Source organism: Uloborus diversus, chromosome 2 (genome assembly GCF_026930045.1).
Source record: "Uloborus diversus isolate 005 chromosome 2, Udiv.v.3.1, whole genome shotgun sequence".
Classification (NCBI taxonomy): domain Eukaryota; kingdom Metazoa; phylum Arthropoda; class Arachnida; order Araneae; family Uloboridae; genus Uloborus; species Uloborus diversus.
Window position 1 is genome coordinate 202,061,606 of NC_072732.1, and position 27,088 is coordinate 202,088,693.

At 31.0% G+C, this 27,088-nt stretch overlaps 1 protein-coding gene across 1 annotated transcript in view; it reads right to left on the reverse strand.

Moving 5' to 3' along the window:
* The window catches only part of LOC129216245 (kinesin-like protein unc-104), a 105,136-nt gene that overhangs the window by 49,341 nt on the left and 28,707 nt on the right, over window positions 1-27,088 (reverse strand). Inside the window, exons 14-25 of the mRNA XM_054850443.1 lie at window positions 25,355-25,436; window positions 23,621-23,700; window positions 23,142-23,233; window positions 22,173-22,313; window positions 22,038-22,079; window positions 20,924-21,044; window positions 19,504-19,576; window positions 19,251-19,374; window positions 8,970-9,124; window positions 8,036-8,214; window positions 4,620-4,775; window positions 1,835-1,972 (exon numbers count right to left, since the gene is read on the reverse strand). Coding sequence (XP_054706418.1) covers window positions 1,835-1,972; window positions 4,620-4,775; window positions 8,036-8,214; window positions 8,970-9,124; window positions 19,251-19,374; window positions 19,504-19,576; window positions 20,924-21,044; window positions 22,038-22,079; window positions 22,173-22,313; window positions 23,142-23,233; window positions 23,621-23,700; window positions 25,355-25,436 — 1,383 coding nt within the window. The remainder of the gene's footprint in view (window positions 1-1,834; window positions 1,973-4,619; window positions 4,776-8,035; window positions 8,215-8,969; window positions 9,125-19,250; window positions 19,375-19,503; window positions 19,577-20,923; window positions 21,045-22,037; window positions 22,080-22,172; window positions 22,314-23,141; window positions 23,234-23,620; window positions 23,701-25,354; window positions 25,437-27,088) is intronic.

The window sequence follows — 27,088 nt, forward strand, 5'->3', positions numbered from 1 at the left end:
TATGACAAATAACCAAACGTGAATCTTTCACAGAAGCATGCTGGTTCAATCCGACATTGTAGCAGCAAGTATGCATAGTACATGAGACGTTTTTTTACTAACATTCAAAGCCAACTTGCAGCTCACAAAAAAGGCAGCATCAAATATTAGCAAAAGCTGTTAAATTGATGCATTCAATATCTTTGAAAGAAGAAAACCAAAAAATTTGGGTGTGTCATCTTATTATTTACATCTCGTTTTTTTTTTAATTTTTTAAACAGATTATCCATCAATATTAAAAAAGATAATATAGCAATTAAGTTCATGATTTCTATGTTAATAGTCTTTAAAAAAAGAAGAAATATTAATGAAAAATAATTTTAAGCACAAAATCAAAATAATAACCAAGTAGTTTTTTGGTGGTAAGATGGCAAATCAAACATTTTTCATAAAGGAGAGTGCTAATTTTAGTTGCTATTTTTAGTATTTTCGATTTTTTCTAAATTTTACATTGAAAACAGGTGCTGAAGAAATCTTTTGGTCTGTAATAGTGGTGTGACATTGATGTTGAAGTTTTTGTTAGAACATCATTGTTTTCACCAGTGGTGTTTCGGGTTCGATGTCGATGTTATATAATTGAATCGATTTTTTTTAATGAAAATACATCTACTGATAAAACTACAGCATGAATCAATGATTGAACCATCTTTTACATTGGACAAAGTGTTCTATGATTTGTTGTATGAAAAATACACTCATATTGGAGAAAAGTTGACAATCCTTTTTTCCCAGCACACTATTAACAAGACTATTGAATTTCATTGTAGTTCTTCCTTATTTCTAGGTTTTTCCACAATAAATTTTCGATTCAAATAAGTAAATTATAGTTTTACATTAAATATGTACCATACTGTTACCAGCAGCACATATTTCAAATTGCTATAAATATTTGAAAATCACACGTTTGCGTTTTAAAGATACACTAAATAATAAATCTTAAAGAAACTTTTTTTTTCAAATTTAATTTTTAATGTCACCTAGTCTCAAAAAGAACAAATTCCTCTAATTAGTTCACATTTTTTAGTATTGTATTACTCCGGTTAAACATTAAAAGGAGTTATAACATTATTCCAATTAGTGTTTGTTGATCTTAAATATTTTATATTTTAAAAATTTGCATGAGTTATTCACTTTTAATTGCTAGATTTAAAATTAAGGTATTTTTTCTAATTCATTCCTAATAAAATTTTTGTAATTATTATTGACTTTGCTTAGACAGTTCAAAAATCTTGGTATAGATTATCAGAAAAAGACTATACGTTCACTTTTCTTATAAACCATTTTTTGAGTTTACAAGACTTAAAATATATGTAAAAGTTTGATTTTAAAAATCATCAATGTTTTTGGGTCAATGTATTAATACCATCAAAGTTTTTCATTGGTGTGGCAGCAATAGTCAGTACTTTATTTCAAAATTCATATTACAGTAGAATCTCATCAATCCAGACTGTCCGAATTAATGAAAGTACAGATTAAAAAAAAAAAAAAACCTATAAATTGAGCCGATCCAAGGTACATAAAGAAATTACTGTACACAAAAAAAGTTACATTTGAATTCAAGAAAACAAAACAAAAAAAAATGCATAAGAGAAAATTGCAAATAACGAAAATACAAATTACGGCCTACAAATATACATTATTACACTAACTCGTCTTTTATTTACACAGTACATGCACCTAAATGGCTGTCCAAATTAAGCAAAGTCTGGTTTAAGAGTGTCCAGATTAATGAGGGTTTACTGCATTCAGTCAGGAATAATTTGATTTGAGTTTCCAACATAAACCAAAATCTCACCTTCCTATAAGTCGAAACCATGGGAAACGATCATAGAAAGGGTCACCACCTGTTATACTTTCCACATTATATTCCGGAGATGTAGGAGATAGCTCAGCTTCATTGTGGTACATTTCACGCATTAGCTCAAGGCGTTGCCTGGAAAAAAGTTGCAGCAAACATAATAAACAAAATTTCACATCAAAAATACAAAGTGAAAGATATTTACAATTAGTAAATCACAGTATGCCATGCAAGTAGCAACAATTTAGCAGCCAACCATCACTTGCTAAGCTCTGAAAGTGTAAGGAAAAATATAAATAAATAAAATATTGCATTGCACAATACCTTAATACCCATGTGGTTTCTACCCGAAGCATTAGTTTTTTTTAAAGTTATTATTGTGAATTTATTGCATTTTTTAAGCATAAAAAGTTAGTTCACCGATAATCAGGAAAAAATGATTGCAAAATTTTAAAAATTTAGAAAAAAATTTTAGTTTATATTTTTTTCAATTTTATCATCTGATAGAATGAATGACATACTAACGGGATCGATAATTCAGCCTGCTTTTCATTCTATCTCATTCTAACAATCTCATTCTTTCAAGTGCTAACATGAAATTTAAGAAAAAAAAAAACACTAATTGAATAAAATAAAATATTTATTTAAAAAATGAAATAAAATAAAATTAGAAGAAAAAAAGTTCAGTTTATTAAAAAGTTAAAGAGTTTTGTCACAAAAAAGTTTTAAGTGAAATAACTTTAAAAACTTTCATATAAACCAACCAAACCCAGTGGCGCAACAGCCCATGACGGCCAAAACCTATGTCCCCATCTCAGTTTTCTTGACAAAGGAAGGGCTCTGGGGTGCAAGGCAAATGTTGCGGTTAGGTGGTCAGCCGAACGCTAAATCCCCAAGGGTTTAGTTTCCAAGCACACTAGGTACTCATTTTACCGACTCACTGAAGGGATGAATGGTTGAGTCGACTGTGCCCAACACAGGAATTGGTCCCGTGCTTGCAGCCTGGAAGTGTGAACCATTACCATTGAGTCACTGTACTTCATTTAAATACAGAGATTTATTTTTATTGAAGGATGAAGCAAAGAGTTTTAAGATAAATTATTAATTAAATTTTTACAGATAATTTCCAGAAACAAAGTACAGCAGTTTCAAGTATTTCACATGCACTCACAATTGAACATAAATAAATAAATGTTACCTTGTCAAAAAGTCAGCATAAAAGCAACAATCACAAAAAATTAAGCATCCATTAATTACACATAAATTAGAAAAAATCAGAACTTAAATGAAACAACCATGGATCAATTTTTGAATTGATAGGTGTGGGGGATTCAAAGATAGGAAAAATAGTCAAAGCTTTAAGGTACGTCTTTCAGCCAAAGAGAAAAAGCGTTTTGGGTGACCACTTCGCCATAAATCTCAAGAGCCAACCTTAATGCCTCAGATCAAAAGCAGAATTTTTATTCAGAAAGAAAACATGGTCCCTTTACTTGCATGAATAGATCTTAAATAATTCACTTGCTTTCAAAAATGAACAAAACATAGATTCAATATTAATCTCAATTGGTTTGAAATACACAAGCTTATGAAGATAACACTAATTTCAGCTGTGATGGATTAGCAAATCATTAGTGGAATCAAAAGTGCATACAGTATAAAATTGCATTAAATGAGCAATTTTAAAAGCAAAAGTTCATGAGAGAAGAGTAAATTCACTAAACTACAATATTAATTCAAAAACAAATATTCAAGATATAGTGTATTATTTGTTTAAGAAAGAGAGATAAATGAAGCATTTAGCTATAAGAAAATGAATGAAGAACTGAGCAACAGTAGTAGTAGACAAAAAGTAGCATCTTCAAATGCTTCTCTGGCAGGATTATTGATTAAGCATTAAAAGCACTGCAATTTGCCACGGTCAATTTTAGAAAATCATAATTGATACGTAAAATATTTTGCACTCAGGCGATGTTTGTTATTTTAATTTCAGTCATGATTTTCAATACAGTTTAACTCATTTATAACGAGTGCGAAGGGGCCTCAATATTTGTTTCTTATTGGAGTGCTTATAAAAAAAAGAGTTTGCAAAAAAGATTTATAAAAATTCATGCATAGCTGCGCTGATTTAAATTTCTGTACAGTACCAAAGAAGTTGGTTAATTTGCTTTGAGCTATTTGTTGACTCTTTCCTGTACTAATGTTCGAGCAATTACTTATGGCCCAAAAAACATTGTCATTTGCATCCCTGATTTGAAAGAAGTTTATTTATCCATCAAATGTATTGAGTATGTTGACGGCTTTTTAAGAATAATTATTATTTAGACTGAGAAAAAAACTCAGGTAAATAATAACTTCAGAAAGCATCAAAGTTGCAATGAGGCATGTATGTATGCATATATGTATATTCACTTCTACACATGGCCAAGAAAACAAATCTGGTTCAACCGAATCCTTGGCCCATGAGGAAATTCTGACTACATTAGCAGATCAATCATATAAAATGGCTCCATTATGGTTAATGATGAAATAACCATACTTTGAAAAAAGTTTCCACAAACCAACTGTTAAAATAAGCAGTCTATCATAGTTCAAAAACGAAGCTTTCTGTTTTAATAAGCAATGAACACCAAACAACAAAAAGGTGACCAAGAGTTGTGATGGAAGAAATGAAGGCGGTCACCCAAAGAAAAGAAGCAGAGAAGTGGAACACTGACTTGGCCTGCTGGTACATAGCGTCAAACAAGATTTGTGGTAACGACAGGGTGGCAAAAACAGGACCAACCTGTTCCTCGAAGGGATTAAGCTGTTAATGGCGAGGCCGGCTGAAAGGCGCTGCTTAGCACACGCTGAGATGCATTGCAGAAAATCATCACGACTCTCTGGGGATTCAGGGGAAGTATCTTCATTATAAGTGCTGCGCATTAGTTCCAGCCGATGTCTACAAGTTATCACAGTACAGTTTAGAAAATTACTTACTTTCGAGCATGCATGCAACAGCGTGTACTAAAAGTTTACTATCAGACATGCAAAATGGGGGGTCTTATGAAATTTTAAGGAATGGAAAAAAGAAACAAATGTAGAGAAAGGGGATAATAGAACTTTTAGCATTTGACACAAATGGAGGGAAATAAGAAATTTTTATATTACAAAACAAATTATAAAAAAATGACATCAGCTGTAAAATTTTCTATTGGGTGCTATTTTTAAAACTCGTTGATACAACTTAAGCTCTTCTTTAAAAAATTTCAAGAACTCATATGTTCATTGAAAAAAAAAGTCAACGAGCATAATGGAAAGGTTTTTCATGCAAGCAATTTTACTGTAAAGCTAATGTAAGCTATGCTTTTTTTTTAAAGTCAAAGATGTTCCTTTTGTTTCTACAGCTATTAAGCTTTGTGTTAATTTTCTTTGTCAAACAAATAGCTTTCAAAAAATTTATTACACAGAATATGTTGTGATATAAAATATGAAACTCTCAAATTTAAAATCAAATGATATTTAACCTGGAAAAAAGCATCTAGCTTTATACGAGGGCATTTCGAAAAGTAAAGATACACCGTACGCCAGAGGAAAAGAAAAGTTTTGGCGAGCAAGTTGGCAACACAGGTGTTAACTTTGAACCTTTAGCTTTCTCCTCGGGGTCATTTGGCATTGCAATGTTGATTCTGGTTGGAGTAGGTCATGTTTAAAATGGCTGCGCCGATTCAGAATTCCGTCAAATGTGAAGTGCGGTCCATCATATGTTTTCTTCATGCAAAAAGTCAGAGACCAGCGAATATTCACAAAGAAATTGTTTCTGTTTATGAGAATATTATGAGTCAACAAAATGTAACAAAATGATGTCGTCATTTCTCTGAAGGTAGGACCGACGTTCATGACGAACAAAGAACAGGATGTCTCTGATGCCCTTCTTCAAAGAACGGAGGAAGCAATTCGTGCGAATAGACATCTCAAATTAAAAGAATTGCATCAGATCATACCAGAAGTGTCAATGACAACTCTTTATGAAGTTGTGATTGTCAAGTTAGGGTACAAGAAATTGTATGCAGGGCCGGATTTAGAAGTGCGGAGGCCCCGGGGTAACAAAGGAGTGGAAGCATCTAATCGGGGTTTGAAAAGATCATCATATTTTCGAAAATATCCGATACTTTGATATATATCCGAGTATTTTGACATATATGTATATATCCTATACTTTCGACCTGTGAAAGTCAGGATATTTTGTAAAAATTTTATTGTGGGGGGCCCCTTTGCTGTGGAGGCCCCGAGGCAGTAGCCCCGCCTGCCCTCCCCTAATTCTGATGTGTGCGCGCTGGGTTCCGAAAATGTTAACGGAAGAACACAAAAAGAAAAAGATGGGCTTTACACTCTACTTCCTCACACGCTATGCAAAAGCAGGTGATGAGTTCCTTGATCACTGTGACAGGTGATGAGATGTGGGTTTATCACCATAAACTTGAATCTAAGCAACGATCAATGCAATGGCGCCATTTGAATTCACCAAAAGCCAAGAAATTCAAAACTTCGATTTCAGCAAAAAAAATTATGGCTTCTGTTTCTTGGAACAGACAAGCCATTTTTCTGGTCGAATTTATGCCTCCCGGAATGAGAATTAATGCTGCTGCATATTGCCAGACTTGGACATGTCTTCTAAGGACAATTCAAAACAAAAGCAGGGGAGTCTGCTTGCTTCATGAAAATGCTTGTCCTCACACAGCACTACAAACCAAAGCACTACTCAAACAATTCAAATGTGAAGTACTGGACTATCTGCCATACAGCCCGGACCTTGTGCCCAGCAACTTTTATTTATTCTTTCACCTGAAGTCACTTCCTGGTGGAAAATCATTCCACCAAGATGTGACTTCAGGGGGGGATGATGAGATTAAAGATGAAGTTGAAATGTGGTTCCGACCACAAGCAGCTTCTATGACTGTGAGCTTCTATGACTGCGGAATACAAAAGCTTGTGCCCCGACTTAACAAATGTTTGGATAACGGGGATAATTATGTCCAAAAATAATAAATAATCCAGTTAATAAGAAGTAACTGACCTTTTATAAAAAAAAAAAATTTTAAGGAATGCAAGTCATTATATCTTTATTTTTCGAAATAGCCTCATATTTGCTCATTAGCAAACCACACTCAAATGTTTGTTCTTTGGAATAAATTGCTCACTTCTAATAAAAACATTCAGACAGTTTTTTCACATTTACTTTAATTTATGAAAGAAGTCTCAACATTACAGACTTCTTTCCTAAATTAAAGTAAATATATTCAAAAGCAGGTGGCTTAAAAAAATTTAAAAAAAATGATTATTTTTTGCTAAAAGTTAACACAAATGACATAATGAATTACAACATTGTCATTTATGCCAACTCAGAAATCAAAAAATAGATATTTTATTTTTATTTTTTAGGAATAAAGTTAAACAGCACATAAGAAAATTAGGTATACATAGGGCTGTTGGAAGCTCATATAAACAATTGCCTTACTAACACTTTGAAACTATTTTTAAATTAAAACAAAAAACTTTTACATCAAAAGAAGTCCTTGAAATCCATACTTTCAATTATTTAAACTATCTATTTTTTTTTTTTACTCGCCAGCTTAAACACAACTGCTGTAAAATATAATTTGTTTACAATATATAACACTAATATTTAAAGTCCCTTTATTTTATGGTAAAATCTACAAAAATGAATTAGGAAAAGTTCAATAATATATGCTTTTTATTTCAGTTTTATCCTTGATCATATTGACCAGTTAGCATGTAAATTAGCAAATACTTGGATGCTTTTAAAAAGGAGAATAATGTTTACTATCTTTGGGGAAAAAAACAATAAATAATCAATTTAAAAAAAAAAACACATGTTTTTATTCAGTTTAAAATTGATGAAAAATTGTGCAAGAGAAATTAGTTCAATATTTGTGCACAAAATATTTGAAGTTCCAAATTTGTGATAGATTTCAAATGCTTTTTTAGCTAACTGCAATTACAAATTTTATTTTTAAAATATGGAAAATACATTTTTGTATCATTTTACAGTGATGTATTTAAGGAAACTCACATCAATTGAATTAGAATTATCTATGCTATCATATCCCAAATTTTATAATTCCACATGCATTTTCTTTTTAAAATCAACGAATTCTATATCATAAAAAGTTTTCTGTTTGGTTATTAAAAAAGAATTACCTCAGTTTACTAAGAGTCCAATAATGAGTAGCTCCATTTTTAGTATCCTGGACTTCTACAGCTACAATTGTGCGAGGATAAGGTCGTCCCATGCCCTCTTCAATGTCATCATGATTCAACATATCAGGTAACAACGGGGAATAGAGTGTATCAGTAAGAAGGACAAATTGGAACTGTACCTGTTACATAATATACTAATAAATATGGCAGTACTGTAAATAACATAATAATACAATGGCTGAACTCAATTTAAAGTAAATATGTATCTATATTTAATCTGTACAGCATAACAGATGGAAAACAAAAACTGCTTGAATTGTGTACAAAGTTTCACTATAAAACTCAAAAATATCCAATTAATTTAACAATGAGGAAAAATTAATTAAAACACTATTAAAGTATTTCATGCAACAATACAGGGATGCACATAACATAAGAATACCAATAATATTAAATAGCAGTTTGAAGGAAAAGAAAAACAGGAACTAAAAATAAGTAGTGTATCACATTTCTTCCTATTAAAATCACGTTGCAGGTAGTGAAAAGACATAAATTACTTAAAAATAATTTTCTGTTTTTAGTTGTTTTTTTCCCCTCGTCAAAAAAATATGTGTCCAAATGCTAGAAATTGCTTTAATATTTTGTGAAAAAAATAAATACATATTCAAGCTAAAAAATAATTAAAAGTACAAAAGTACTAGCATAAATAAAAGAAAAACCGTTTCAAAAGATTGAATTAGCTGACATTTAAGACAGTTACAGCACAAAAATAAGATCAAATTAAGATATTTTAATTTCAAAATAACATTTTCCTTCACATTAAGCTGTGAAAATAACTAATCACGTAATAAAATATAGTAGCAATCAACAAAAATGGACATGCTAACTCAATAACTATTATTTTATCTATAAGAAAAAGAAAAAATAATTTTACCTTCTTTTTTAATTCCACACTAATAGCATTAGCTTCCTTTAAAAATATAGCATTTCCCCATAGATCATCTCTCAGTGACGTAAACTGGTGATATTTCCATTTCAGGAAAGCCCATTCAGCCAATTGGTACTGATGCTCTGTCCATGTTGGTTCAACTGCAAATAAGCAACTTTTTAGTAAATATAACTTTAAAAAAAAAATCAAATGAAATACTATTCCAACAAAATGTTAATACTTTTCTTGGTTCAAAAACTTTTTGTGTTGCTTTCCATTAAAATGGTGTAAAAATGCTCTTAATATACATGTAAGCAGTTACATTTTTCTGTTAGTGGCAATGAGTAAAAACTTTTTAATAACAAATAAAAACTGATGAAATTACAGCTAGATAAATTATAAACATGCAGTCGTATGTAAGAAGAAGTTGAAATGAAATCAAAAGATTTTTAACAAGTCATGAAAAGCCAACTATCACAACCACATTTATCTCAATTAGTGATTGCAATACCGGTATACCGGAATACTGAATACCGGTATCTCGAGCAATTTTGTTGTTTCGTAATACCGGTATTTGTTGCGGAAAAATACCGGTATTTTGGGTATTAGCTTAAAATAATAAATAGTTTCAAGTAAAGAATTTTCAATTGTACTTTCTAAAAATCTACTTATATTTGAAATGTACATTTCTTTTTCCATGATACAGAACCAAAATCAATCTATTGATGTAAAAATTCAGCTTCAAAAGCACGAACTAATAGAATATCATTAAACAAAAGTAGCGGAAAGATTGCAAAATGATAATTTCATTTATAGATGGTGAACTGAATTGCATTTTTGTGCAAAATGTTTTTATTTTTTCTATTTCCCTGATCACTCACTTTCCTTTTTGTGAAAGTTAATTTAGAGCGCAATTTCAAATGTATTTGTTCTATGAATAATTTATGCCAACTATCAATTGCAGTAATACTTCATGATATTTTCTTTAAATATTTGTCTCAACTGTACTGAATTTTGGCAAAAACCTTTTTCTTGTTAGTAAAATGAATGGTAATTTGTTGTCACCAGCATTGGTTTGTGGTCACATCTCGCTTTATACTTGGCAAAATAATATTCAGAAATTACATAGTGCCTTGAAAATTTGCATAGAGATTAAGCACAATAATTTGAAACATGTTTTCAGATATTTACACAATTATAATTGTAAAGAATTTTGAAAAGAACGCGAAAACGAATAAGAGAAACTAACAAAATCAAATTTAGTCACGTTCATCATAAATTTCAAACCAAAGGGCTATTAATAAAAATCAAACACAAACCTCTCCTACTCAAGAGAAAACGATGTTAATATTGGAAAAGTATTGTCTCTCGGAAAGAAATTACACCTAGCTATAAATCTAAAAAATAGATATAATAAAAGTACACACAACACAAAAGGATTTTTCCAAAAATGACACGCAAGAGACTGAATTATTTGAAGATGAAGGATTTCTAGGCAAATTGAGGAGGTGTACTTCTCATTGTTAACAGTACCATCGACCTGTGTTATTTCAGAAAGAGTATTTTTAACTGTAGGAAAGCTAAGAACTAATTGAGCTCCAGGCTTAGAGACAATTCAATAGATGCATTATGTTTTTTTACTATTATTGAATTTTTATTATGATATTTAATCCTTCATTTTGTATTTGTACCCAATGCATTTTCATAAATACAATTTTTGCGAAAAATTATGATACATGGCAATGAAACAATATGTTTTAAGCATTTTATGAGAAATATCAAATACCGGTATTACGGTACCACATTTTTTAAATACCGAATACCAGTATTGAATTTTTGGTCCGGTATTGTAATCCCTAATCTCAATATACCCATAATTAGACTTGAAAACTTATGCCTTTCTTCCCCTTGAAAAACCTGCCTTGACTTTGAAAACCCAATTAAAGCTTCTGAAAGCAAAGCTCCGGAAGTTCTATAAAAATAAATTTAAACTTATCAAAAAAGGCTGATATTTAATAAAACTTTATTTATTTATGTTTATTTATTGTGACAGACAATGGGAAAATGTTGGTACAGACAGGTTATTTAATGATCTAACAAGTACTATACATTTTTAATATGTAATGCATGTTTAAACAAATAAATAGATAAAATTATACAGATTACAATTACATTTTGCATGATGATACTGAATGATCTACATTTTTAGAAAATGCGATTTTTGAAGTTCTAAATCATTTCCTTTTGAAAAACAATGTAAAGTATTTATCGTTAAAATATTTTTTACATACATATTGAATCAATGGTGTAGAAAAAATGGTAATACCCAGGTTCAAACCCCTCCCTTGAAGCTCAAAATTTAGCAGCTATAATTAAAATTAAAGTTATTCCATTCTACTCAGAATACTTTTTTCACCATCTAATCAATTTAGAGTACGTAATACTGCATAAGTAAAATTAAAACCTAATTATCTTTGCTTCAATTAAAGTTTCCAAGTATCAGAGTTGTCTGCTTTTAGGCAGGATACCCCCCCCCCCCTTGAAAAATTTTCAGCTATGCTACTGTATTGGAAAAATACTGCATGCATATAAATATGTACAGGAATCACTTAAAAATAATTTTTGAAACATGTAAAGTTGATAAAACACTGCATGAAGTTAACGAAATAACTACATCCATAAACTTAATTTATTAATAGTTATTGTGATTTTTAAGGGTGCTCTTCACTGAGAGTCTGAAAGCTTCGGATCCAATGCTAACCTACGGGGAAAGTTGAATGTTATTTTACAAAATTCCTTTGAAGTTTTCGGGTCAATTTTTTTTCTGAGTATTTTTCAAGCCTATGTCTGTGTATTTTAGTTTTTACTTTTTTGATACGTCCATTCTTCGATTTTTTAAAATTCGAGAAAAAATGAATTTCTTCGAAAACGAGGTACTGTTGGACCTTTCGCTCTGTAAAAAAGCTGCAAATCGTGCTATCGAAATTTTAAGAACGCCCCAACACGCAAAATATTTCGAGCTCTCTTTTGAGACTAAGTTTGAAATGATGCGACCATTTCTAAAAAAATATCGGGGTTCCAACCATCTGAAATATTTTCGAAAAAGCTCAATTTCTCTACTAAGCCACGCCCCTCACCGGTCCCTCCTTTCTTGAGGGGAAAAACCGGGTGAGGTGTATAAGATTTACAATCATTAGTGCAAACGACCGTTTCCATTTACTACTCCCCTCTTTTCCGGAGGCATTTTTCAATGAAGGAATGAATGAGTGCTTTTGAAAGTGAATCCACATGCTTGGAAACATCTTCACGATTTGATTTGTGTTTAGAAAGGATATAGTTTTTAAAGAGTGCTTCTGAGATAATTCTTGTGAATTCTTGTGCTAAATGACCTCCTGAATCCAAATATGACCACCTTTTCCATTCACACGTCCCGCTTTATTGGAAATGTCGCCCGCAATTTTTTTTCAGTTTTTGACAGTTTCATAGCCTTTATTTTTATTTGGAGGGGAAGGGATCGTTATATTATACATTAATACTTTTCTGAAGGGCTAGAGAGGTGCTAAGTTTGTACGCAAGAACATATGGAGGAAATTGGTTAACTCATGGGGGGTATTACCACTTATTATATTTTTAAAATCATCAAAACCCATCCTTTTTTCTAGGGGTTTGTTTTACAATTTTTCCCTTATTTTTTGGCATGAAACCAGAGTATAGGACTCACACCTATAAACCCTATATCCGAACAAAAAAAAAAAAAATTCACGTTGTAAATTTTAAAAAAAAAGGAAGTATCGCATTTTGCGTAAAGTTGCATCGCAGACCTTCAGTGAAGAACCTTTCCGAGTTATTCAAATTAATTCACGGATATAATTAAGATTAAAATGATCTTAAGTATGCTTATAATATAGCATTAATGAATATTTCTATTTCTGGGGATGCACTACCCCCACTACATCAAGAAGGCATAAACAATGGAGCTGGTGCATCCAAAGAAAGATAAATATGTATATTAATGCTACTTTATAAGCAAATTTAAGGATGCTTTTCACTGAGAGTCTGAAAGCCGACGGATCCAATGTTAACCTGCGGGGAAAGTTGGATGAAGGTTTTACAAATTCCTTTGAAGTTTTCATGTAAATTTTTTTCCGAGTATTTTTCAAGCCTCTATCTGTGTCGTGTACTTTTTGCTTTTTTGAAATATCCATTCTTTGATTGTTTAAAATTCGAGAAAAAATGAATTTCGTTGAAAAAGGTGGTAGATGCTGTTTGACATTTTGCTCCATAAAAAATCTGGCAAAATATTTCCAGCACTCTTTTGAGACTTTGTTCGAAATAATGCGACCATTTCTAAAAAAAAAAAAAAAAAAAAAAAAATCCGGGGTCTAAAACCGTATTCCTCTATTTTTGTCTATATTATACTATGTTATTACAAATGTAAACGCATAAAATGCTTTCCACAGCTCAACAAGCATTTTTGAAAATAATTTCTCGAGCCAAACTCGTAAAAAATTCTTTACAAGGTATGTACACATTGATCATGTAATTCATAATACAGTGAAATTCAGTAACAATGAACTTCAAAATCGGGACTGAAAACTTATTTGGTTGAAACGGGTATTTGGTTATACTGATATACGTTGTAACAGGATTTCACTGAATTTTTCTTTTGAAAACTTTCTAAGGAGAAAAATGATACATACCTGCATTTCTTTAAAGCATGAATGAGTATAAAAAAATTGTTTTAAAGCAGGGGTGGGTTCCCAGGGTCGTGACCCCAAATGGGGTCGTGTAGCGTTTCTTATTCGGTCGAAACATTATTCCTACCACAGCATAGTTGGGAGTGGATCGAATCTAACATAGCAGTTTTGTAATGTAGGATCTAACGTAGCTTTCACAATGTTGCCAGGTTAGGTCCACACCTAGCGATACTTTACTGACATGTAGGCTACGGGATCACAGGTCCTTTACTTGGTCAAAAAAGGGTCGCAACGTGCAAAAGATTGGGAACCACTGGTTTAAATTTACAGATAATTAGAGAACTGATGGGGGAAGGGGGAGAACACTGACCATTTTGTTTTTAACTGGATGAATACACAATGTTCGAAGAATCTTTCGGTAGTCGTGTTACACTGAAATTTTCATAAGCTCAGACAAATAATTTGTCTGACGTCTAAAAAATTTCCCTGAAACCTAAGGTTTTTCAATTTTAGCCGGTCTTTATCAATATATATTTGTGTGTATGCACTGTGCAGTCGCGCCTGTTCATAGTGAAGTCTAAGGAACCGAATAACAATTTCGTTTACAGCTTCAATTTCGCTATAAAAAGGTAAACAACAAGAAGGGAACTGAACCATAAATACAATATATTGGGCTTGAATATTAGTACGAAAAACCAAAATTTCTAGTTGAATTTTAATTCAAAGTGTCAAATGTCAAAGTTTTTTAATATCCTGGATTCAAAAACAAATACATAGCCACAAGTTTTCAATCAAGCAATGCATTTTCTACACTTATAATTTACATCTTTTACTTGTGCTTTTAAGACGTTGTTTTTGACTTTTATCTATTCCTTGCACAAAGCTCATGCTTTTTAAAGTGCATATTTTATTTACAATTTACACATTTAAAAATTGAAGATATTTTGGAACACCCGATTTAAAATGGTGTTAAAGCTTCATTGAAACATTATCATTACTTAATATTATTCATAAATTGGGGGGGAAAATTCAAAAAAAAAAAAAAATTAATACCAAACAGAAAAGAAAGAAACATTTAGCATCTAGCCCATAAGCTTTCATTTGAATTTTGACGTCTTGAATTTACATTATGTTTTCCACAATCACGAATTGTGGTAGAACCCTACTCGTTGGATTTCTTATTTCTACAAATGGTTCCTATCCGAATTATATTTGTAAAAGTCATGATTTGAATACAAGACGTCTACATTCAAATGAATTCCAGGGGCTGGATGCTGGACGTTGTTGACTGAATGCTGTTTTTGTCTGAAAACTATTGTGTAAAATCGAGAGGGTCGGGAATAAGTAAAGTCGATAGCGGGGGAAATGAACTTCACCACCCAGGAGGAGGGACATGCTCGCGAAGACACGTGGAACAGACGAGTTTGCATTAAAAGCATAGAAAAATAAAGTCGAAAGAACATCAAGAACATCTTTATCAATAGAGATAGATACATGTGTTTCTGTCTTTTACATCATTCAAAAAGTTTTTATTGGGCCTGACAGATTTCTCTTCCACGTTCTAGAGTTATTTGAGTTACCCTAATTTTGCTAACAGTTTAAAATTTCCCCGGGAAGTCGAGAAGATATCAAAAAAAGAAAAATTAGAAAAATTAAAGCAATAAATGTTAGTACACTCAACAATTTATAAATTCTGCTTCATGAATACTTTTATACAAAAAAAGAAAAATTGAAATATTTTTTAAATTTAAAGGATAGTATACTAATGTGTGTGATTTGCAAATGTCGGATTATATTTTCAATTCTGTTATTTTTTTCTGAATATAAATTACGTATGTAAGACATTGTTCACGTTCTTACGAGCAAACAATTGACGTAAGTAGGGAATATTCTACGTAATTGTTACGATTGTTTGATTGATTGCAATAATTTGCATCAATGAAAGCTTGATTGAGTGCAGCTATCAAGTTTAGGACTTCGTTTGCACGAAGCTGTCAACATTGTGTGGTAATAAAGAGGTTTCATTTAATTTCGAAATGTGAGCGTGAATGAATTTTCTGAAAATTGTGCTTTTAGCCGTTGCTTTTCTCACCATAGTATCCGCAGAAAGAAAGGCATTTCTGATTAATTGTTATTGTTATTATCACTATTTTGAATCGCAGAAAGCAATGCATAACTAATGTAACCAAAAATTGAAAACCATTAGAAAAAAAAAGACCTGAGAAGAGAAAAAAAAAAGTTTTAAAAAGTTATTCTATTCCTCCTAACATTTTGCATTTGAATAAGTCGAAGTACATTGTTCCAAGTGTACTGCAAGTAAACTGCAGCTTGTATTTTTAATTTAAGTACATTATTGCAAGTAATTCCCTGTTGCTCGTGTAATTCCACCCACGAAATGTATTTTCAAATGTTCTCAAACAGGGGCGGCATTTCAGCATTTCATTTGGGGGGTCGAGTTTCTTAAATATGTATTATCACAGTGCGGTAACAAACACACATTAGCTAACAAGAAGTGGTCATAAAATCGGTTTAATATGAATACAAATTAGTGCTTAGACGCAATTAAAATTCTGATTCATTTTCTAATAAGTTATCATACAAAACATCTCGATACTGAAGTTTTTATACCTTTTGGAAAAGTTTTAATGCATGTTTTTTGGAATTCGGAAGAGCAGGGAATCGTCTTACTATCAGTACCCAGTGTCGTGCTGTTTTGCCAGTACAGCTAAATAGAAAAGGTTTTTTCTTTCTTTTTTTTTCTTTTGCTCATTGTGCTTCGAAAATATTTCTCTAACCTAACAAAAAATTTTCTCTACCAGCTGAGCTGATTGGAATAGTTAAAAAATAATTGAAGTAACAAAGTTATGTATGAAAACACTTTTTATGTCTTGCTCTTCAAAATCACACAGGCAACTTAAAAAATTGCAAGGAGCTTAATTTTTATCATTGAATAATCTAGTCTCGTGGGCACTCTCAGCTTCAATGAGATGTCATCTACCACCAGCTCTGTTATTCACTATTCCAGGCTGAAGAGTCCACAACAAGGACGGAACTGCAGTCTCTGGATGTGATAACTGGTCTGTCGGTATATTGCCTGTAATTTTTCTTGCCTAGTGCTAAAAATTTTACTCATAATTGAAACATTTTATTTTTCGTTTTCAAAAAATCCAATCCAGATAATATAGAGCCAACCATGCAGAAAAATAATTATCATCAAATCTTGTGTTAATTTTATTCGAAAAACAATCTATTACTTCATACAAAATATTAAAAAATCAGTGTTTGACTTCACATCATCATGTGGATTTTTCTTTTTTTAGCGCCTTTTTCAAATTGGCTCGGAGGAAGAATTTTTTTGAAAACGTTTCACCATTGATTTAAATATGCATCTATGTAAAATCTATTTTCAATTTCAATTGCAGATTGAACTATGGTAGTATGAACGCACAGATCAATTGTAGATTGAACTGTGGCTTGAATAGTCCGAAAATTAAGTGTGGCGGATTGAAGATGTTTTGATAGAGTAAAGCATTTTTAAAACACTTTCCGCAATAGAAACAAATTGAATAAAAATTCAAACGAAGTCATACATGCTTTGAAGGGCATGAGCTTTTGAAAGAATCGTTTTGCAATAATTCTCACAGTCGTCAAATCACTGCTTTGAAGTTATAGAGAAAGGTTTTTATGATTTTAACTCTTGAAGACCATCTTGTGTCACTTCGAGATTGCATAACTATAGAGTCCCATAAAAGGTATTTGTTGATACGTTTTTTTTTTTTTTAATTCAATAAGCACATGCATTTTTAAGAAGTTTCTATGAAAGCAGATAATGCATTGAGCAGCTAAAACGTGTTTCTAGCAAAAGAAAGCGATGAACACTCATTAAATAAATATACACTTAAAAAATGAGCGTAAAAGTGAATGTAAAATATCAAGGAATTTTCTTGAGAAAACCATGCAGCCACACCACTTTGCACGAGCCTCTCATATTGGACATACCATCATTACACTGGGCACACAAGTATGAAATATTTAGCCGAGAAAAGGCCGAAAAATACTTCTTGAATTTCTAAGTTATCATCCAAATAACGAAAAACACTTTTTCTAGTCTGGGAATGTGTCGAGCTTCATCAAATAGTTACTGAGAACCAGCGAGATTTTTTTTAATGAACATTGATTTCCAACTTACATAAATTGAATTCACCCATTTTCTATCATTCTGCTTAAAAAATTTGGGGGTGCGACCGCCCCCTCTTGACCCCCCTATTTGCCGCCCCTGTTCTCAAACATCATGTAACTGCGTGCTTCGAAAATACACTTCAATAAAAGACTTACCAACTACTTATTATTATAGCCTGTTGCACTTTTCGTCTGATGCGTAAAATATTAATATTATTAATATTATTATTATTATTATTATTATTTTTGAAAAAGAGTTTCAATTTTAAGAAGTATATTAATCATTTAGTCTTGTGTATGCTGCTCTGGTCACCATGCTGATTATCTATGTTTTTGCGGGATGATTTGTTTACTGATAGTAAACAAATGCAGCCCTGTGCATGATGAATCACCGGAAAAATATAAATAAATATCTAAAATATTAATTGATTAATTAACAAAAATGTCAGTTCAGCGTTGCATATCCTCCATCGAATTGCAGAAGTATTCCTTTTTCGACCATATATATATATATATATATATATATATATATATATATATATATATATATATACTAAAAATAGCGGGATCCTTCCCCCTCTTTGAAATGTAACCATATCCTGATCAGAAATTGTTTTCTGATTACGCCATTTCTGCCGTCCTCCCAATAATTAAAAATAAAATCAGCATCGTTCCACCTCTTGACTGTAAATATCCGATAACCGATATGTAATCATCCCTCCTCACCCCTCACCCTTTTTTTCCGGGACTACACCACAGTTTTACACTAAGCTTATACCTCTTATGTTTTCCCTTTTATATATATATATATATATATATATATATATAATCCTATCCTAACGCAAAAAAATTGCATTCTTTAATTAAACTTCAGACAAGAAACGAATTAGCTTTATGAACGAAATAAGATTCGGACGTGGTAATTGAGAACATCGTTTAAAAAAAAAATAAGACAATCGTTTTTCCTGTTCAATTTATGATAAATTTTCATTTCATTCATCAATTTTTCATGAATATAAAATCTGGGAACGCATATCCAAAAAAAAAGAAACTTTGTTTCAAAAATTACCGCAGACCCTTTGGTACTGACTTGATTCTCTGTTCTGTTCAACCTTCGCGTCGGTACTGTTCAAGTGAGGTTTTGGCCGCCAGCTAATTTCCCTGATTGCTCTTCACGACGGGGGTCATTTAGGGGTTCCTTTCCCTCCAGAACAATGACAGCTGTGACAGGTCACGTGTTCCTGCCTTACATCAGTTACCGTCCACTCCATTGGCTGTTGAAGTGTCAATCACTTGATTCAGGTTCACTCCCGTCGTTCAAGGAAGAAAGTCATTTACACCCTAACTTCAATGTTTTCCCTCACTGAAGAGCAGCCTTAACTTGTTTACTCATAAAAAGGCAAGTACTTACTATAATCGATATCCTCATCAGTTGTAAGTTCTAGTTCATTTATGCAACAAGAGCTGTACATGCTAGACATCATTGACTGTTCCTCCACTTGCCTCTGAAGACTTTCAATTTTCGCTTCATAATTCTATACATTGGGTTTTGAAAAATGTTTTTATATAGAACGATCTTTCAATGAAACTACAGTATAGTAGGATTTTTCTTTTTTTTAATATTGAAATTGATTTTTAATTATTTAAAAAAAAAACACAATTACTTTTTTTTCTTGCTGAAAGATTTGATCAGCTTCTTCTTTTTCTTTTTTGTACTGTTCTTCTAATGCTACTAATCTGCAATCAAAGTAAAAAACCACATTAAGCAATTTCTACAAAAAAAAAAAATATTCTCAATAAAAAACACTTAAACAATATTACATCAAATACAAACTTAAAGTAAAAATGTTTTCAGTGAAAAATGTTCTTTTTAAATCTGTATAAAATAATCAATTTACTATTGTTTTATTTCTAGGGCTCAGATGTAGACTGTCATGTGTTTCATTTTAAAAATGTGCAGTAAACCTTCATGCAAGAATCAAACACAACAGAAAACTAGGGTAAGTAGTGAGAAAAAAAAATCAAAAAAGCAAACAGGTATTTCAGGACTTAGAAATCCTCTTCTCTTGTGTTGTTTGCTTCAACACAAAAAGATTTAGTTTAGCAATAACCATATTAATTTGACTTTTTTTACCATTAAATTCCAGTCAACAAGTGTAGAAAAAAAAAATGAAGTTGTTTAATTGCAGCAGTAATGGAAAACTTTTTAAACCAAAACTCAAACAATTAATTTAAAGAGTCCCTTATATAACATGGTACTTGTACAACAGTTTCGATATTACAAGGAACAAAATTTAGGATCATTATAACACAGATTCGATATTACACAGTACAAAAGTTTAAATCAATATTTTGCGGTTCAATACAACATGATTTTCAAAATTTGAATATTATTTTTGTTTCAATTCACTATTAAAATACTAATAACATTAGGCTAAGAGGGAGAAAAAATATATGTATTCTCCAATAAAAGGAAATTGAATTAAAAAACAATGGATGAATTTAAACTGCATTAGTTTTTTTTTTTTTTTATCTAGCTCTTTTTTATTTCTGTAGACAGAAATAAGGTACATTATTGATCAGACCATATTACAAAGTTTTTTCTTTGAGACCTTCATGGAACTAAAGTTGGGACCAACCTAACCTAATAGCATTGTGAAGCTTCTACAAATCTTAACCACAGCATTACAATGCTGCTAGGTTAGGTTTGCCTCAACTACAGAATTACTAGGGTAACTTGAATACAATGCTTTTTTTTACAGCAATCACTCAGACAGTCATTCATTTTGATAGATTTTTTGATGTAGACTTATTTTATGTCTTTATTTTTCTTTCATTCAATTTAAGATCCTAAAATAAATTTCTAACACAATAAAAATATTACAGAAATACTGAGATATTTGCATATGTAATAATTCCTCTTTCTTATTTTGTACAATTTTACAGATGCCTGGCATTCAATAAGAGTTTTGTTTAATTTCTAATGAGGTTACTAATACAAGCATTTAAAATTGTATGGCTTTAAAATGTTCAAAATTTAAAAATCACTTAAAAATATAGTCAAAGTAAATAAATTTTGCATACTTTTTTTCCATTTCAATCTTTAGATCAATACCCTGTTTTTCTAAAAGTTCTAGTTGTGCAAATGTCCAATCAACAGGATCACCACCTGGATGATTCAAAATAGAATCCTTAGGTAAAATACCTAAGTTCAAAAATGTATTAAATATTGATTGCAAATTTCACAGGATATATACATTAACCTACACTAACATAATTGGGAATCATTTTACAGTGACTAAATGGCTACTAATTTTGTTTAAATAATCATATCTGTACCTGGAAAGCAAAGGGCCCTATGTCTGTTTTTTCGAAATTGAAATTTTATAACCATCATTCTCAACTTTTTATACTCTCTTCAGAGGTATTAAAGCACTAAGGTTTTGAGGAGGAAAAATATTTTGTAAGCTCAAAACGACAATAAAGTATAATCCAAATCAACACAAAAGATAAACTTAAAACTCATCTAACATCCAATTTTGTTCTTGTGACTTAGTGTCCTTTATTTCCCAGGTACAGATATATAAAAATGAACAGAAAGCTCAAATTTATGAAAAACTCTTTTCTAAATAAACAAGATGCATCAGCTTCAGAAACTTTATGGTGAACATATGAATTCATATAATTCATTTATATTTCCTTTTAAAAATTCCATTTCCCATTTTGGCTCTCCCTTTTAGTTAATTTATTTATTTCATTTAGTATTAATATGATTTTTTGCACTGAAATTATACAAATAAGAAAGTTATTTATCTAAGTTTTTCTTTTCCAGCGCAAGCATTTTGTCGCCCTATCAAAGGATTAAAAATTCATAAAAAGTCGAGGCTTTAATATGCAAAAAGGGAGTAAATGGTTAAGTTTCAAATTCTTCTATAGGTTACCCAACTTCAAAGATCAAACTTAATTGTTAATTTCATTTTTTTTTTCCTTTTTTTATTTTACAACACATTACCCAGTGGAATACAAAGGTTGAAATACAGTACATTAAAAACAATATTCATTTTCTGCAGATGTGTGCTAGACATAGGAAGCTTAAATTCTATGAATGAAAAAAAACTACTGGGATGTGATTTCATTGTAAAAGGGTTAAAAAAAAAAAGCAGAGAAATTTACATGATATATTCTGATAAATACTTACTAGTAGGAGTGGTTTCAATAAATGACTTTCTACATTCTCGTGCTGCAAAATTTGAGAAAAAAATGTGTCAAACATAATATTTAGCTTAAAAAAATATCTAACTTAGTACAAACTCAAAAAAAAAAAAAGCATTACCTTGTTCTGGATTTTGAAATCTGAAAACATGATATTTCCCTAAAATGACCCTAGAACCAGTCTGAAGCACAGCAGCATCTGTTACTTCTCTGCCATTCACATAGCACATTGCATTTGGGCAAGGTTTTATGGTCACAGTTCCTAATATTTGAAAAATAAAAAAATAGATACAATATGATTCAAGTGTACATAAAGCATGACAATATTATGCAATGCAAGGAACACAATGGATTATGATCTATAGTGAACTTGCTAAACAAATCAAATCAAAACAATAAAAAGATACAATAATGATGATGATAATAATAAGTCAAAAGCAAATAAATACCATATTGTTCAAAAGGCAGACTGTACTACACGTAATAAAAAAAAAATTGTAAGCTGTTTTAACAGCTTTTAATAGTTTTCCCCTTTTCATAGCAGGACAATTCATATAAAAAGTCAAATATCTTGTTTATTTGCATCTGTAAACAAAACTGTTTGCAACACTATTTGTATCGATTATTTCAGAAAGGGGGTAAGTCCTACGGGAATCCATTGGACTTATCCCCTTTCTGAAATAATCGATTCATTTATTATAACTGAAAAGAAAATAACTATTAGTTACTTCAACAAAACCTTATGTAAATATACTATAAAGATACTATTTTAAGTGCCTATGCATACCACTCAACTAATAGTACAGCTATACGAATAATGAGACAAAACACTGCATGCTAAAAGAAAGACATGTTTGGGGGGGGGGGGCAATTAATACTTGCATTAATTTCAAACAAAGCATGGATAGCTTAAGCTTTGCTATTTAAATAAAACAAAAGGCAATAACTTCTTAAACTACACACAAAAATATTTATTTTTTTTTCAAAACTAAACAGCAATTAAGTAGGACCAAATTAAATTTTCAAAAAAGTGTACTATTTTGATGTATAAATGAGAGGTAGAAAGCTGGATAAGTATTGGGATCAGTACCTTCAAAATTCTCAAAAAGACAATGCTCATTTAATATATGAGATCCTGTCAATTTAATGTCTTGTGGTACATTTGCATCTGGTCGACCAACCCTGTAAATTAAAACAATATTCAGTAAAAAAAAAAGCAAACTGCAAAATAAATAAATGATGAAAAATGACATTATTTTTAAAATAAATATTTTTCTACCTGGAACATTTATGAGCAAATTTATAAAATTATAAGCAATTTTACTTTTTTTTTTTTTTTCCAGTGTTGTTATACACCATATTTGAATAAAATGTTCATACAATTAAAATTTATAATTGATCCATTAGTTTTAAATTCTTCCAATCATAACACAACATAAATTTTTCTTAAGTTTGAGTACAAAAGGGAAAGTTTAGACATAATCACATTTAAGTTTTGAACGCCACTTTTATAATCAAAAAGCAATTTTATAAACACACTGATCTTTAAAGTAGAAATAATGCATTTACCTTGTAATTCCATCTTTAATATAATAAATTAAACATTCAGACATTAGAGGGTCTTCATTCAGGTTCACTAAATGAGGGGTCTAAGAAAAAGGGGAATGGAAATATTTCAGTAAAAACACATTGAAGTTTTAAACTTCATAAAACTAAATTATAAAGTAGTTAAATTAGTAATAAGTGGATTATTATAAAAATTATTATGAAGATCTAAACATATAACTGAAACAATAAACCTTGTGAGTCATTCAAATAATTTTACTGATAGCAGCATAGGAAACCAAATTTTGTTTTACATCATTTATCAATTTTATTGGCTGCATATGCAATTGTTCAGCTATAGTTACATCTTTAATGCATACACAAACAGTTAAAGCATTAATTACATTTGAAGAACTAAGTTTCTTTTCTTTACTACTACCAAAGTTCTCAATAGACTTCTTCTATGGAATGTTAACTATGCTAATTCTTTAAGTTTTTACTAGTTTTTAAATAGAAATATTTGCATGATGTGTAGCTTTTCTCTGGAAAATTCATGTGAACTGAAAAATGATCCGACATTTTCATACAGACTAACAAAGTTATTGGGAGAAATATTTATTATGTATAAAAATAATCAAATTTAAATTCCTAAAGCATAACTTGTGAGGCACAAATTAAGAATTTTATAGTTTAAAAGGGGCAGACAGGCAATAATTGTTCCATTACCAAAACAAACAACTGCAGAGGAAATACCCAACAAGACTACAAAACACTGGTGCTTGAAATGGGAATATGTTGAATACAGCAAGTAAAACTAAGATCATTTTGGAAATACATCTTATTTTCAAAATTAATAAATTTAATAAGAATTTCAGACACATACACATTGTGGATTGTCTACAAATGATGTCACACTTTTATTTGAACATTTTTGACACCCCCCCCCCCTGTCAAAAAGATTCACTTCTCCTTACTCCCTCCCTCTTATCATATGTCACCCAATTTTTCATTAACATACTAGCTGTGCCGCCCGGCTTTGCATGGTCCACTTCGAAAATATAAGTTACCCCCGTCAAGTGACGCGAGTTCAACACTCAGGCTTGAACCAAAACAAAAAAAACCCAAAAAAATCAGTGAAATTTTGCGGCAGATGGCGGGAAAAAAACCCAAAAAGTAAACATTTTAAATCCCCTGATTACAGGAAAAGATTCAAAACAAAAACAAGAATTTTACCTGTTCAAAAATGACAACAGATCTTTCATCTCAATGATTTTCTTCACCGCTATACATTTTAATAAAAGCATTGTTGCGGAAAGTTGAGAAGAAGCATTGAATAATAATTTGAATGGAGGAAAGCCTTCGAAAATTAGGGATTTTATGTCGAAATCCAAGCATCATAATTAATAGTTTTTAAATGATATCTCCGCTAATTATTATCCAAGGATTATGTTAAATAGCCAAACATGAAGACGGGAAAATTACGAATCCATCGATACCTGGTTCGATGGTCAGTTCACTGTTGTTCGGGAGAAGAAGCTTGGACATACATAGATACGCTCAGTTTTTAATTATATAAGATTCTTGTAAAAAACGCATGATGTCATTTCTTGTTACCCCCCTTCCCCTTCGTTACAATTTTATGAACTTCCCTCTCCCCATAAAGCGTGACATTATTTGTGGATATATATCCCCTCACTCCAGAAAAACTGCAAGAAATAAAAATTTTAATTCTATGAGAAGTACAAAGTTTCAACACACCTTTACCTTTTTGGGGGAGAACACCCCAACAGTGTCCCCATCCTCTCTTAGTGCTACTCCCATTTCGGCAAAAACAGCCTCTCTGCATAAAAAAAGCGTTAATAAAGTATTTGAAAACGCAGATTTTAAAACATGTAGGTGCTTGAAAAAAATTTTTTTTAGCATGTATCAATCATAATAGATATATCTTACAATAAAAAAGAGGGGGAAAACAAAAGGAAAAAATTATTTTTTGGGTAAGTAATTCTTCTGGGACTTATGATTTATCCTGTTGTCACTATAGGGTCATTCCATGTCAAGTGATCCAAAATTTGGGAAATTTTTTCCCTCACCCTTTTGTATTTCTTTGAAATTTGGCTCATCGATTGTACCCTTCGAGGTAATTGAAAGTCCAAATTTTTAGACTTTTATCTCTATTATTTTTTTATTTATGACACTTTGATTTTTCAAAAAACCCTCTTTTTTTTCATGGATGTTTGAACATAAAATGGACGATAACTCAGCACCAAATATAGATAGAAAGATTTGGTAAAAAGCGTTTTAAAGTACATTAGTTGCTGTTTAATTGGATATGCAACATGACTAATTTCAGAAAATTTTTAATTTTTGAAAAATGAAATTTAAATTTTAAATTTAAATTTCTCAGAAAAGGTATAATGAATTTTTTTAAAAAAATTCTCAAAAATTTGTGTGTATTTTATCTTTATTTGTGCAAAGTTTCAAGTTGGGATCTCAATGGGATCATATTTTTATGAATTTTTGAATAAAATTTGACTTATGAAATAATGACATTTTTCAGATTCTAACTAGTTAAATATGGGGTTTTCTTACTGGGGATGGTCTAGTAAGTAGTAATTGATCATGATTATGCTTGAAATGAGCTGACATGAATTTGTAGATTGGTAAGCCCCCCCCCCCACCACCACTTTTAATTTTTTTTCAAAACATTTCGAAAATTAAAATTAGATAAATAAATAAATAAAACAAAATAAATAGTAAACTTATTAAAATTTGGTAAATAATCTTCTTTAAAGCAAGAAAAAGCCTTTCCCCCCAGCACCACCACTTTTTTTTTTTTTCAAAACTATTTTCAAAACGCAAAAAATAAATAAATTAATAAAATAAAACAAAATGAATAGAAAGCATATAAAAAGCTGGTAAATGTTCTTCTTTAAAGCAAGACCAAGTACATTCCCCCCCCCCCCCCACTCACACATACGATTAACACTATAATAGTATCACGTCTCACCTGACGCTTTTTTTTTCGGACCAAGTGTTTCTTTTTCAATCCGAACTTCACAAAATTTACTTGATTAATTCACTATCTGATAAGGAAAGTTATGATTCATTTCATCCCCTACCCCTGCGCCAACTTTCAATTTTGGAGGGAGGAAAGAAATAGTTTGCCCCAAGTTCATAGCAAAGTAGGAGTGTTTCCCCCCATTTTATTTCATTCTTTTCACACTAAACTAAAATTCAATCTAAATATCAGATCATATGTCTCTCCGCATAAAACTAAACGTCTTTCCACACATTTAGAGTGCAGCTGTTTTTTTCTTTGCTTTAATGCTAGCTTTCTTTTAACTTCAGTTGTAAAAGAGAGCATATATGTATCTCCGCATAAAACTGTCTTTCTACAACATTTGGAGTGCGGCGGTCTTCTTTTCTTTAATGCTAGTTTTCTTTTTAGTTTCAGTTGTAAAGGAGAGCAATGCAGCGAGATCTATTTATGCA